Here is a 14,384-nt window from a genome sequence, read left to right on the forward strand (position 1 = left end):
GCACGAGGACGTGCTGAGGGGTGCACGGAAGCTGGCTGCACGAGGACGTGCTGAGGGGTGCACGGAAGCTGGCTGCACGAGGACGTGCTGAGGGGTGCACGGAAGCTGGCTGCACGAGGACGTGCTGAGGGGAGCACGGAAGCTGGCTGCACGAGGACGTGCTGAGGGGTGCACGGAAGCTGGCTGCACGAGGACGTGCTGAGGGGTGCACGGAAGCTGGCTGCACGAGGACGTGCTGAGGGGTGCACGGAAGCTGGCTGCACGAGGACGTGCTGAGGGGAGCACGGAAGCTGGCTGCACGAGGACGTGCTGAGGGGTGCACGGAAGCTGGCTGCACGAGGACGTGCTGAGGGGTGCACGGAAGCTGGCTGCACGAGGACGTGCTGAGGGGTGCACGGAAGCTGGCTGCACGAGGACGTGCTGAGGGGTGCACGGAAGCTGGCTGCACGAGGACGTGCTGAGGGGTGCACGGAAGCTGGCTGCACGAGGACGTGCTGAGGGGTGCACGGAAGCTGGCTGCACGAGGACGTGCTGAGGGGAGCACGGAAGCTGGCTGCACGAGGACGTGCTGAGGGGTGCACGGAAGCTGGCTGCACGAGGACGTGCTGAGGGGTGCACGGAAGCTGGCTGCACGAGGACGTGCTGAGGGGTGCACGGAAGCTGGCTGCACGAGGACGTGCTGAGGGGTGCACGGAAGCTGGCTGCACGAGGACGTGCTGAGGGGTGCACGGAAGCTGGCTGCACGAGGACGTGCTGAGGGGTGCACGGAAGCTGGCTGCACGAGGACGTGCTGAGGGGTGCACGGAAGCTGGCTGCACGAGGACGTGCTGAGGGGTGCACGGAAGCTGGCTGCACGAGGACGTGCTGAGGGGTGCACGGAAGCTGGCTGCACGAGGACGTGCTGAGGGGTGCACGGAAGCTGGCTGCACGAGGACGTGCTGAGGGGAGCACGGAAGCTGGCTGCACGAGGACGTGCTGAGGGGTGCACGGAAGCTGGCTGCACGAGGACGTGCTGAGGGGTGCACGGAAGCTGGCTGCACGAGGACGTGCTGAGGGGTGCACGGAAGCTGGCTGCACGAGGACGTGCTGAGGGGTGCACGGAAGCTGGCTGCACGAGGACGTGCTGAGGGGTGCACGGAAGCTGGCTGCACGAGGACGTGCTGAGGGGTGCACGGAAGCTGGCTGCACGAGGACGTGCTGAGGGGAGCACGGAAGCTGGCTGCACGAGGACGTGCTGAGGGGTGCACGGAAGCTGGCTGCACGAGGACGTGCTGAGGGGTGCACGGAAGCTGGCTGCACGAGGACGTGCTGAGGGGTGCACGGAAGCTGGCTGCACGAGGACGTGCTGAGGGGTGCACGGAAGCTGGCTGCACGAGGACGTGCTGAGGAAGCTGGCTGCACGAGGACGTGCTGAGGGGAGCACGGAAGCTGGCTGCACGAGGACGTGCTGAGGGGTGCACGGAAGCTGGCTGCACGAGGACGTGCTGAGGGGTGCACGGAAGCTGGCTGCACGAGGACGTGCTGAGGGGTGCACGGAAGCTGGCTGCACGAGGACGTGCTGAGGAAGCTGGCTGCAGCCATCACCAGGGGAAGGACCAGAGTGTCGGGTTCTGCTTCCCAAAGAGAGCAGCTTGGCCCAGTTGGAAAGCACTTCTTATTATTATAATAGTCTGTCACCCTGGGGCCCCATGAGTGGCAATGGTAATATCCTTCTTTTTAAAGAATTACAGTGATCACTGAATGCATTCCCAATATATTTACAGGCTTTGCATGATTTATTCTCCTATATATTTTTTTTTGCTTTGAATAAAATGAATCTTGTTTTTAAAAATCACCACAGGGAGGGGTGATGGTGCTTCTACTTGTCTGTGGTTATACTACTGAATAAAACAATCAGGAAACTTCCAGTTTTTTTTGGTAGTCTCTTATATATCATTAATGTTGTCTATTTTTGAAATAGAAATTTGCACAATTGGAAACATCCTGCACGTTCTCTGCTGTCCCTGAGCTGCAATCTCTTCTTCTGACCAAGCTGCACTGGGTAGCTGCTTTGCACAAATCGGACTGCAGCAGATTAGCAAGGCAACCACTGCCTCCCTCACCCGCAACCCACCCCCCTTCCCGCACTCAAGCTACCAAACCCCCTTAAATGAAGAAACACTGACTTGGTGAAATGCCGGAGCTTGGCCTCGATACTGCGATGCCTCATACACATTCGGGTCAATGCTGAGCCGATGTCCCGCGTGGCACCTGGGAGGGGGAGGGGGGAAGAGAAGGCTCTTTAGATCAGGTCTACTCCCCAGCTCTAACCAGCAAAGGCCAACAGCAAGCAGTCCCAACCTCCCACGGCCCACAAAACCACTCTGTCATCAGGACATAGTGAGATGCTTTTCCTGCATTCTGTTCCTACAGAACAATCCAGTACACAGTGCAACACATAAAAAGCGCTGGAGGAACTCAGCAAGTCAGGCAGCATCTTCAGCAGAAGGAAAGGAAGGGGGGAGATGCCAGAATAAGATGGTGGAGAGGAAAAATGGAAGAAAGGGAAGGAGGATGATAATGGGCAGGTGAGGAAAAGGGAAGAGAGGGAGACCAGAATGGGGAATGGAAAAGGGGGTGAGAGAAATTATCAGAATTTGGAGAAATTGATGTTCATGATATCAGCTTAGAGGCTACCCAAATGGAAGATCAGGTGTTGGTCTCAGGGGGAAGCCATGGACATGTAGATGAGGCCACATATATCTGGGAGTACCAGATATAACAGATTATGCCAACAGACCGATAGGCAAAGAGTTGCCACACATGGAAGGACTGCTTACAGCTCTGAATCGTGGTGAGGGAGGGGGTGTACGAACAGGTGTAGCACTTGCCCCAAGAGGGAGAACAGTAGGGAGGGACAAGTATTGAGGTAGAATGAGGTAAAGCTGGAGAGAAAGTGCAAGATGATAACCAGGTAGACTATGAAGTCGGTCCACCTTTTCGTACAAGAGGTCCATTCATCAAGAATTTGACAACAGTGATAAATTCAGCTTCTCTGGGTGAGAAATTACAGGAGATTGCCAGCAGCCACTTCGAAGCATTCTTTTGTCAAACTGCAGTATTCTGAAACTAGCAGTGCCCTCCGGAAGGGGAATGAATTAGATAGGATCTGCCCCAGAAGTGAACCAATTCACCTGTCCCACGGCTCTATGCCTGTCTGCCTACTGTCTGAACATTCACAAACACTACACGATGAACAGTTGACACTGCCCATCTTTCTGTCTTGTCTCTGGAGGCAAAAATTAGCATGAGGGGAGGAGGTCATCAATGGTGCTAGACGGATGTGAGTGTGGGTCAGTTCAGGAGCTGAGGACCTGCCACCATCCCTGCACCTGAGAGTGGTTCTTGTAGCCCCTGGATATCTGGCAGGTTTAGAGTTCATCCCAAAGATGACACTCTCACGTACTGCAAAGCTGGAGTGTGACACACTGAGGGACTTCTGCCAGGCTAGGATGGACACCATGACAGGGGCCAGAATTCAAGGACAGCCCAGCTAATAACTCTGTCAAAGCTTACAAAGTGGGCAACAGAACATCTTGAAGCGGCAGGTACGCATAGCCTGCTGTTACATGCATGACATTGCCTGGAGAATGGTATAAATCTTCCAATGCACAGGGAGAATTGTATACACCAGACCTCCTACATGTTACTGCTGTCGGACAGGAGGTACGGGAGCATCAGGTCCCACATCATCAGATTCAGGAATGGTTATTACCCGACAACCCTCAGGCTCTTGAACCAGCGTGGATAATCACACTCAGCTCGGTTACAAACTGATTCCACAAACTACAGATTAGACTCTCTTTCACGGACTACTTTTATTCTCATAGCTTGCTTTTTTTTGCACATAGGCTGTTTTTTGCAAGTTGGGTTGGATTTCCAGCGTCTGCAGAACTTCCAGTGTTTACATTTGTTTATTCATAGAATTTTACTGCTTTTACTTTATCCCTGTAAATACCCACAGGAAAATGAATCTCAAAGTAGAATACAGTAACAAATATGCACTTTCATAGTACGGGTGGTATTGCAGCATAGTGGATAGGGCAAAACTTCACAGTATTAGCGACCCGGTCCGGTTTCCTCCCACAGTCCAAAAACACACCAGTTATTACCGGTGATAGTGAATTGTCCCATGATTAGGCCAGGGTTAAATCAGTGGGTGCTGGGTGGCAAGATTTGAAGGGCTAGACGGGCCCATTCTACCAGATAGATAGATTGCAACTTCTAACCGACCCATCACCTCCCAGTCTTCCCCACCACCCCCAAACACATTCATCACATCTCAGTCCAACACACCTTCCCCCACCCCATCACCTCCCAGTCTCATATTACCCCTCCCCTACCTTTCCCCTCCCCATCACCTCCCAGTCTCACATTACTCCTCCCCATCACTCCTCCCCATCATCTCCCACTCTCACCTTCCCCCACCCCATCTCCCAGTCTCACATACCCCTCTCCTACCTTCCCCCTCCCCATCACCTCCCAGTCTCACATTACCCCTCCCCTACCTTCCCCCTCCCCATCATCTCCCACTCTCACCTTCCCCCACCCCATCACCTCCCAGTCTCATATTACCCCTCCCCTACCTTTCCCCTCCCCATCACCTCCCAGTCTCACATTACCCCTCCCCTACCTTCCCCCACCCCATCTCCCAGTCTCACATTACCCCTCCCCTACCTTCCCCACCCCATCTCCCAGTCTCACATACCCCTCTCCTACCTTCCCCCTCCCCATCACCTCCCAGTCTCACATTACTCCTCCCCATCATCTCCCACTCTCACCTTCCCCCACCCCATCTCCCAGTCTCACATACCCCTCTCCTACCTTCCCCCTCCCCATCACCTCCCAGTCTCACATTACTCCTCCCCATCATCTCCCACTCTCACCTTCCCCCACCCCATCTCCCAGTCTCACATACCCCTCTCCTACCTTCCCCCTCCCCATCACCTCCCAGTCTCACATTACCCCTCCCCTACCTTCCCCCTCCCCATCATCTCCCACTCTCACCTTCCCCCACCCCATCTCCCAGTCTCACATTACCCCTCCCCTACCTTCCCCCACCCCATCTCCCAGTCTCACATACCCCTCTCCTACCTTCCCCCTCCCCATCACCTCCCAGTCTCACATTACCCCTCCCCTACCTTCCCCCACCCCATCTCCCACTCTCACCTTCCCCCACCCCATCACCTCCCAGTCTCACATTACTCCTCCCCTACCTTCCCCCTCCCCATCATCTCCCAGTCTCACATACCCCTCTCCTACCTTCCCCCTCCCCATCACCTCCCAGTCTCACATTACCCCTCCCCTACCTTCCCCCACCCCATCTCCCAGTCTCACATACCCCTCTCCTACCTTCCCCCTCCCCATCATCTCCCAGTCTCACATTACCCCTCCCCTACCTTCCCCCACCCCATCTCCCAGTCTCACATACCCCTCTCCTACCTTCCCCCTCCCCATCATCTCCCACTCTCACCTTCCCCCACCCCATCTCCCAGTCTCACATACCCCTCTCCTACCTTTCCCCTCCTCCATCACGTCCCAGTCTCACATACCCCTCCCCTACCTTCCCCCTCCCCATCATCTCCCACTCTCACCTTCCCCCACCCCATCTCCCAGTCTCACATCATCCTCCTCACCCATCAGCTCCCACTCTCACCTTCCCCCACCCCATCTCCCAGTCTCACATCATCCTCCTCACCTATCAGCTCCCAGTCTCTCACGTTATCCTCCCCATGACCTCCCAGTCCCACATTATTCTCCCCCTCCCCACCTTCTCCCTCACGCCTCATCCATCACCACACATCATTCCCTCTTCCTCGTCTCACTTGCCAGCTTATACTCCTTCCTCTTCCCCATCTCCGTATTCTGTCTTCTGCCCCCCCTCCTTTCAGGTTCTGATGAAGGGTCTCAGCTCGAAATGTCAACAGTTATTCCTCTCCATAAATGCTGTCTGACCTGCTGAGTTCCTCCAGCATCTCCTATGTTGTTATCCACTGTTCCTTCCATTACACCCACCCCCTCTGCTGATAGTCAGTTCACAGTGCCTCTCCGCAACTCTCCTGCATGCAGCGAATCGTATGCATACTTTCCCTGGTTCAGGGGAAATGGAAAAGTCTGATTCAGATCTATTTATCACACACACATTTTAATATACAGTGAAATGTGTCATTTGTGTTAACAAACGACCCAACCTCGGGATGTGCCAAGGTTAGAGGCAATCTCTATATCCAGTGAACTATTCTGAAACCCGGTATGTCTCCAACCCCAGCTCTGCTGGTATATCATCTCTAAAAGAGAGAGGGAACATATTCCACCGAGTCCAATTCCTCTCCTGCATTTGCCTGTATCCCTGCAACTTACTTTCTCATATGCCAATTCCCCTTTGATTTCCTCTGCCACCTGAAGCGTACTTCACACCATTTTAAAAGTTTCTGCTGCCATCATCTCCCCTCCCAGTTCATCTGATAAAAAATCATTCTAGTTAGCCCACCCCCACCCTCACGCCCTCTATGTGTTACCTCAGTCACTGGCACTGTAAACACGTTAAACCACTTTCTATAATATTGTTTACATTGTGTTGGTATTTATGGTCATTTTATTCCACATTAGCACTTTAACCTCTAACTTATTTTATATAATTCTTTATTCTTTGCAATTGTTGGATGTTGTTGATTTTATTACAAGTCACACCAGAGCAAATTCCTTGACCCTTGTACAGATCCACTTGCGTCTCGTTCTCCATATAATGCATCTGGCAAGCCACTGGAATTTGTCCCTGATGATATGGCACAGTGCTCAGTGAGTAGAAGCACAGGTCAGCAGTGCGGGAGATCTGGTTTTGAACCTAACCTGTGTGCAGTTCGAACGTTTCCCCAGGTGCTCAGATTTGACGTGTGGTTGGTGGTTTAACTGTCCCTAATGTTTTGAACATAGAAATCTACAGCATGGGGATGGGAATGGGTGGGGTGGGGGGGGGGGGGTGGGAAGAGAGAATGAAAATGGGATTGCTGTAAATCAGTGGTTGATAGTTGGTTGGGAGTGACTCAGTGGGCTGAAGGGCCTGTTTCTGTAGTAATATGCACAAAATACTGCAGGAACTCAGCAGGACAGGTAGCATTTATGGGGAGGAATAAAGGGGGGAAAGAAGCCAGAGTAAGAAAGTGAGGTTGTGGGTGGGGAGGAGAAGGCCAGCAGGTGACATGAGAAACCAGGTGAGACGTGCATGGGTGGGTGAGTGATAATGAAGTAACAAGCTGGGAGGTGATAGGTGGAAGAGACAATGGGCTGAAGAAGAAAGCATCTGATAGGAGAGGCAAGTGGACAATGAGAGAACCATTACATAGATTGTATTCTCCCCTCCATAGAAACTGCCTCATCTGCTTAGCCCCTACTGCATTTTATTTATGTTGCTCTGAATTTCCAGTGGCTGCAGCATCATGTTTAGGGCCTGTTCCTGTTCTGGAAGACTTTGTGATACCTCATAGGTATTAACTCCACCCAATCTCTCCACCTGCTTCACCCCACTGCCAACCACACATACGGACACTCCCAACACACCCCTGCCATGGAGCAGCCACTGAGCACGCTGAGCATACAGTGGAATCAGAATGTTTACACTAAAGTGGGGCTTTGTTGGAACTGTAATGAGAAATTTCCTTTCTCTTACTCTGTATCAAGACAATAGGAAATGCATGTTTAATGATGCGAATGGATATGTTAATTTGGTAAAGGAGACCCCCTCATTTCCAGAACAGGCGGTGTTTGAGTGCTTGCCAACCCCCATTCTTCTAAAGGAAGTGCCTCCAATTTGCTGGGGAAGTCATTGATGAAAAACTGGAATTTTTTTCATGTTATAAATAATCAACTTGATGCAAATCGCTCCAGAGGAAATCGGAAGCAGCTGTTCCTCCACAGATATTTTGACACAGGACAAGTTCAGGAAGAGACCGAATCACTTAGACCTCAGGGCTTTTGATGGCTTGGCAAAGTCTCTGAGAAGTTTGTGTGCTACAAACATCAGTGATACTTGTGGAAAAAAAAGATTTAAACCAAGCCGGGTGCAAAACTACCGCAGCTCCTTTTCTCATCAGCATCCGCTACCAGAATTCCGATCTCTGGAGGTGTGCTGATAATCTGTCCTGAATACCAATATATGTGTGTCAGTATGGAACATCTGATGTGCCTAATCTGACACTGCTCGATGGGGTCCTACAGAGTGAGCTGAGCCCATGTTTCCTGCCTGGGGAAAGTTTCATATATACAATGTCTTGACTTAAAATCAAAATGACACCAAACTGTGGTCTTCATCAAAATTGTGGCTCCTAGTTACTTATTTTCTTTAGGTTTGTCGGGATAGTTTTGGGGACAGATGGGAGTGAAGGCTCAGGCTTGGATTTAGGGGCAGGAATATGGGAAAGTCAGAGGTTGAGCATTGAAAGGTCAGCGATGTGACTGTGCTGGAAGGTTGGCGATGTGAACACGGTAAGAAGGTCATTTGCAGTCCAGACCTCCATTCCACATTTCAATGTGGACGGGTGACAAAGACAACCATGGATATTGGGCTGTCCCAGGTCAGTGGGTCCAGGGAGGCACAAGGGCTGGTAAACTGTTGTGCCTGGAGTTTTGAGTCCCGTCATCAGCTAGTCTGGGATTCGATACAGACAATTGAAGCTTGATTGCTGAAGCCCGAAAACTACAGACAGGAGGCTTGTCCTGGACTTGGAGGACAGTCTGTGTGGCTGGCAAGAAGGGAGGGTCAGAGTGAGGAAAGATTTCATTTTGCTGCTATTGTTTTGTTGCTTGTTGTGTTTGGTCTGTTGTGCTGTGTTCCGTGTCCGTTGTGCTGTGTTCCATGCCCGTTGTGCTGTGTTCCGTGTCCGTTTTGCTGTTCCGTGTCCGTTTTGCTGTTCCGTGTCCGTTGTGCTGTGTTCCGTGTCTGTTTTGCTGTTCCGTGTCCGTTTTGCTGTTCCGTGTCCGTTGTGCTGTGTTCCGTGTCCGTTGTGCTGTGTTCCGTGTCCGTTGTGTTGTGTTCCGTGTTCATTGTGCTGTGTTCCATGTCTGTTCTGTTGTGTTCCATGTCCGTTGTGGTGTTCCGTGTCTGTTGTGCCGTGTTTCGTGTCTGTTCTGTTGTGTTCCGTGTCATTCTCCCGAGCATTGTGGGCATGCTATGTCGATGGCACTTCATGGCTGCTCCCAGCATATCCTTAAGGTTGTTAATGCAAATGACACATTCCACTGTATAGTACTGTGCAAAAGTCTTTGGCACATATAAAAATTCTGTAAAATGAAGGTGATTTAAAAAAATAATGAAATAAAAAAGTTCCTAAATATCAAAATAAAAAATATTAAGAGCAGGGCAGCTCACAGAAGAGCAATCCCATCACTCCAATTTTCATCTCCTCCCCATATTTCCCTGCAGTCCTGCAGATTCGTCTCCCTCATACATACCCATCAAAATGCCTTTGGTTCTTTTTGCCAATTTCTCACACTGGCGGTTACTCGCACGCTTTTATGGGAGCAAACAGGAGCACCTACTTGATCACAGATGGAACAGGAACACTTCAAGCAGACAGCAGTGAAGGTCAGTGTTGAACTGCACTCCATCTTCTCACACAGCAATGAGTGATTCAGACAAAGCTTGCAAGGACTTTTCAAATAGCCAGATCCTCTCTTCATCAGCCTTCCCCCAATACAAGACCTCAACCTCAGGACCAACCTAATTCACAAGTTGGCTGGGGCAAAGGCATACAGATTTCTACGTTCTGAAGTCCATCATGTAGTGTGATCCTTCTAGTCAAGTCAGGAATCGTGACAAGGACCTTCACTGCATCTATAACTTTTATGTTATACATGCTTCACTTTTATGTATAACCACTGCTCTTCAGGTCACTAGTCAGACAAACAAGCGGATGTTTTCAAATTCCCCACATTTTTGAATCTCAACTGAAGGTCAAGACAACTGAGAAGCTGACTGGATAGCATACAGGAGCAGGATTATGGAGTCTGCTGTGACATTCGACCATGGCTGATTTTGTTTCCTCAACTCCATTTTCCTAACTTCTCACCACTGCTTCAACAGTCAAGAACTTATCAATCTCTGCCTTAAATACACCCAGTGACCTGGCCTGTGGAAATGGGACTCCATAGATTAACCACCTCATCTCTCTTTTAAAAGGAATGTTGTTTATTCTGATGCTGTGCCCTCAAATCCTAGACTCTGCAATTAATGGAATCATTCTTTACACGTGCACTCTATCCAGTCATTTCAGTATCCGGTCGGTTTCCCCTACCCCCACCCTACATTCTTCTGAACATATTGAGTATAGGCCCATTCCTGGAAGTTCCAGACTCCAATCAAGCTCCCTGACGTACTCCAACATCATTTTATTTAACGATGTCTATCTCATTAACATATTCCTGACACATGCATTTTGGGATGTGAAACAGGGGTAGGATATAGACACTAAGAGACAAGAATGTTGGTGAACAGAGAGACCATGGTTCCCTATATAATTAATGCAAAATTAATTTTCTCTTGGGCTGATCTTAGTAGATTTATCTACAGGTCTGAGAATCTCTAGGACTATTTCTGGAGGACTGAGTGTGGCAGGAGACAGTGTTCACTGCACTGAAGAATACCAAATACCCACTGCTCTGTGCTTCTGTGCATTCCGATCCATTCTTATTCCAAGTTTAAGCCTTAAAGAAAATTTAATTGAATAACGCTGGTAGAAACAGCTACTTGCATGCAATTCTGGCCACCACAATACCAGAACTGGTACTGGGGAAAATATCCCAATTTTTTGGGGAAAATGTGATTAGGAGAGAAGATTCTTGAGGTTGTTGCCTGGATTGGAATGCTTGAGTTAAAAGGAGGGACTGGATGGATTTTTCCCTTGAGCAAGAGGAGCAAAGGGATGACTTATAAAGGTTTATAAAGGGCATAAATAGCTAGATGCCCACAGTCACGGTCTTTTTCCCAGGTTAAAATGGTCTGGAGGATGTAGGTTTTAAGGTCAGAAGGGTAAGATTTAAAGGGGATCCGAGGGGCATATTTTTCACACAGACGGTGAAGGGTGTGTGGATCAAGCAGCCAGAGAAAGCGGCAGAGCCAACTGCAGGGCTGAAAAACTACACGGAAGGAAAGACAGATGAGACCAGCATCTTGGTCAGCAGGGATTAGTCGGTCTGAAGGGCCTGTTTTGATGCTGTTTGACTCTACCAATGTCTCAATGACTTTGTGTCCTGAGCTGTGTGTGATTTGAATTAACTTCATTACTTACATCCTTCCGATACATGATGAGTAAAATCTTTACGTTACGTTTCCATCTAAAATAGTAATTTATAACAAACAGAATGTACAACAGACAGTCAATATAACAAAAATGCAATTGTATCAGCATGAGTTCATTGGTCTGATGGCCTGGTGGAAGAAGCTGTCCCGGAGCCTGTTGGTCCTGGCTTTTACACTGTGATACCGTTTCCCGGATGGGAGCAGCTGGAACAGTTTGTGGTTGGGTGACTCAGGTCTCCAATGATCCTTTGAGTCCTTTTTACACACCTGTCTTTGTAAATGTCTTGAATAGTGGGAAGTTTACACCTACAGATGTGCTGGGCTGTCGGCACCACTCTCTGCAGAGTCCTGCGATTGAGGGAGGTACAGTTCCCTTGCCAGGCCGTGATGCAGCCAGTCACCGTGGCTCTGAATTGTGCCCCTGTAGAAAGAGTTCAGGATTTGGGGACCCGTACCAAGTTTCTTTGACCGTCTGAGGTCACTACACAGCTGGTGTGCACAGACCATATGAGATCCTCGGTGATGTGTATGCCAAGGAACTTAAAACCATTCATCCTCACAACCACAGATCCATTGATGTCAATAGGGGTTAGCCTGTCTCCATTCCTCCTGCAGTCCACAGCCAGCTCCTTTGTTTTTCCAACATTAAGGGAGAGGTTGTTTTCTTGACACCACTGTGTCAGGGTGATGACTTCTCTGTAGGCTGCCTCGTTATTTGAGATTAGGCCAATTAATGTAGTATCGTCAGCAAATTTATTAGATTAGAGCTGTGGGTGACAACACAGTCGTGGGTATACAGGGAGTAAAGGAGGGGCTTAGGACACAACCCTGGTGGCTCCTGCGTTGAGGGTCAGAGGGGCAGAGGTGAGGGAGCCTCTTACCATGTACCGGCGATCTAACAGAAAGTCTAGGATCCAGCTAGAGAAGGCAGGGTGAAGGCCGAGGTCTCTGAGCTTCTTGTTGAGCCTGGAGGGAATTATGGTGTTGAATGCTGGTCCAAGAACAGCATTCTCACATAAACATCTCTCTTCTCCAGATGTGTAAGGATGGTGTGCAGAGCTGTGGCTATTGTGTCATCTGTCGATCTGTTGTGTCAGTAGGTGAATTGTAGGGGGTCCGGTGTGGGTGGTAGCATGCTGCAGATGTAGTCCTTGACCAGCCTCTCAAAGCATTTGCTTATTATTGAGGTGAGTGTGACAAGACGTCAGTCATTCAGACATGTTACCTTAGTCTTTTTCAGTACAGGGACAATGGTGGAGCAGGAGGGCACTCTACACTGGGAGAGGGAGAGATTAAAACTGTCTGTAAACACACCTGCCGGTTGTGCCATGCACTCTGAGTACCCACCCTGGGATGCCGTCCGGTCCTGCAGCCTTGTGACCGTCCACCCACTGGAAACACCTGCGTACCCCAGCCTCAGAGATGACCAAGGTGCAGGTCGCATTGGCCGCTCTCCTCAGGGGCTCAGTGTTGGCGACATCGAACCGAATGTAAAAAAAGATTCAGCTCATCTGGGAGAGAGGCAGTGATGTTGGAAACTCCACTGCATTTAGCTTTGAAGTCTGTGATGGTGTGCAAACCTTGGGTAGTGAGGCTGCCTCCCTTCAGCGATCAGAGTCCAGTTTGTGTTGTCCATGCTCATTCTCTCCAGTGATGAGCTGACAGTCTAGTTAAAAGCAAATGTGCCCCGGTACAGATGAAGTGCAAAAGACTCAAGGGAGAGTTGATAGGCATGAATAGGGGACAATTCATTGCAGGAGCACAGGGAAATGAGGAGAGGGGAATTGAACTGATGGGATTGATTTGCAGTTAGCTAGCATGGAATGAACAGGCTGAATGGTCTCCTTCTATAGCGAAATATGGAAGAAAAAAACAGATAGGTTCGTAGATCTGCAGAAACCATGAAAGCTCAGGCAAAGCTAATGTTTAATGACAACCTGAGTAACACACAAAATGCTGGAGGAACTCTGCAGGTCAGGTGGCGTCTATGAAGGCCTGATGAAGGGTCTCAGTCTGAAACGTCCACTGCAATTCCTCTCTATAGATGCTGCATGAACTGCATTTGCACAGTTTATTTACAGTTTACAGGTCCTCACGTTTAGTTACTGTTCTAAATGTTTGCTAAGTATGCCCGCAGAAAAAGACTCTCAGGGTTGTATGTGGTGACATATGCATGAAACAAATTTTACTGTGAACTTTTTTGTGTGCTGAATTTCCAGCATCTGAAGAACCTTGTGTTTATATTTCATTGCAACCGATTTGGAACGCTCAAAAACCTTCTCTGCACCCAGCATTTCTGCAATACAGGTGGCCCCCCGTTTTTCGAACGTTCGCTTTACGACACCTCGCTGCTACGAAAGACCAACATTAGTTACCTGTTTTCGCTAACAGAAGGTGTTTTCACTGTTATCAAAAAAGGCAGCGAGCACGCCGAGCAGCCGATCTCCTCCCCCGGAACTGCATCCTAGCCGGCTTTGCTTAAACACGTGCCTGTGAGCATCTGTGCTTTATGTCCATTTATTTTGTGCATCTGTTAGCAAGATGAGTTCTAAGGTATCGGAACAGCCTAAAAGAACTCGTAAGGGTGTTACACTTAGCGTAAAACTAGACATAATTAAGCTTTTCAATCGTGGTGAACAAAGTGAGGACATAGTGAGTTTGGCTGAGGGTTTGTGGAAGTTGACGAAGATGACGTTGAGGTTTTGGCCTCCCATGACCAAGAACTGACAGATGAAGAGCTGATGAAGAGGAAAGGATAACAATTGAAACAGAACCTGTAGCGAACAGCCCGAAAGTCATCGAGGAACTGAAAGTGAAGCAATTGCGTGAGATTTTTGCTGCGATTGACAACGCTGCAATGATTGCAGAAAAGTATGACTTCAATTTTGAAAGGGTATGTAGATTTAGGGTAGGTTTGCAGGACGGTTTGAGTGCTTACAAAGAACTGTATGATAGAAAAATGCGCGAGGCTAAGCAGTCAAGCATACTGTCATTTTTCAAGCCTTCCACATTAACCACAGCAGACGATGAACCTCAACCTTCGACATCGAGG

At 49.6% G+C, this 14,384-nt stretch overlaps 1 protein-coding gene across 8 annotated transcripts in view; it reads right to left on the reverse strand.

The window, feature by feature from the left end:
- The window catches only part of mtss1lb (MTSS I-BAR domain containing 2b), a 199,851-nt gene that overhangs the window by 61,149 nt on the left and 124,318 nt on the right, over positions 1 to 14,384 (reverse strand). For all 8 annotated transcript variants that reach the window (XM_059992513.1, XM_059992518.1, XM_059992516.1 and 5 more), the window contains exon 4: positions 2,166 to 2,250. In XM_059992513.1, coding sequence (XP_059848496.1) covers positions 2,166 to 2,250 — 85 coding nt within the window. The remainder of the gene's footprint in view (positions 1 to 2,165; positions 2,251 to 14,384) is intronic.

Source organism: Hypanus sabinus, chromosome 17, assembly GCF_030144855.1.
Source record: "Hypanus sabinus isolate sHypSab1 chromosome 17, sHypSab1.hap1, whole genome shotgun sequence".
Classification (NCBI taxonomy): Eukaryota; Metazoa; Chordata; class Chondrichthyes; order Myliobatiformes; family Dasyatidae; genus Hypanus; species Hypanus sabinus.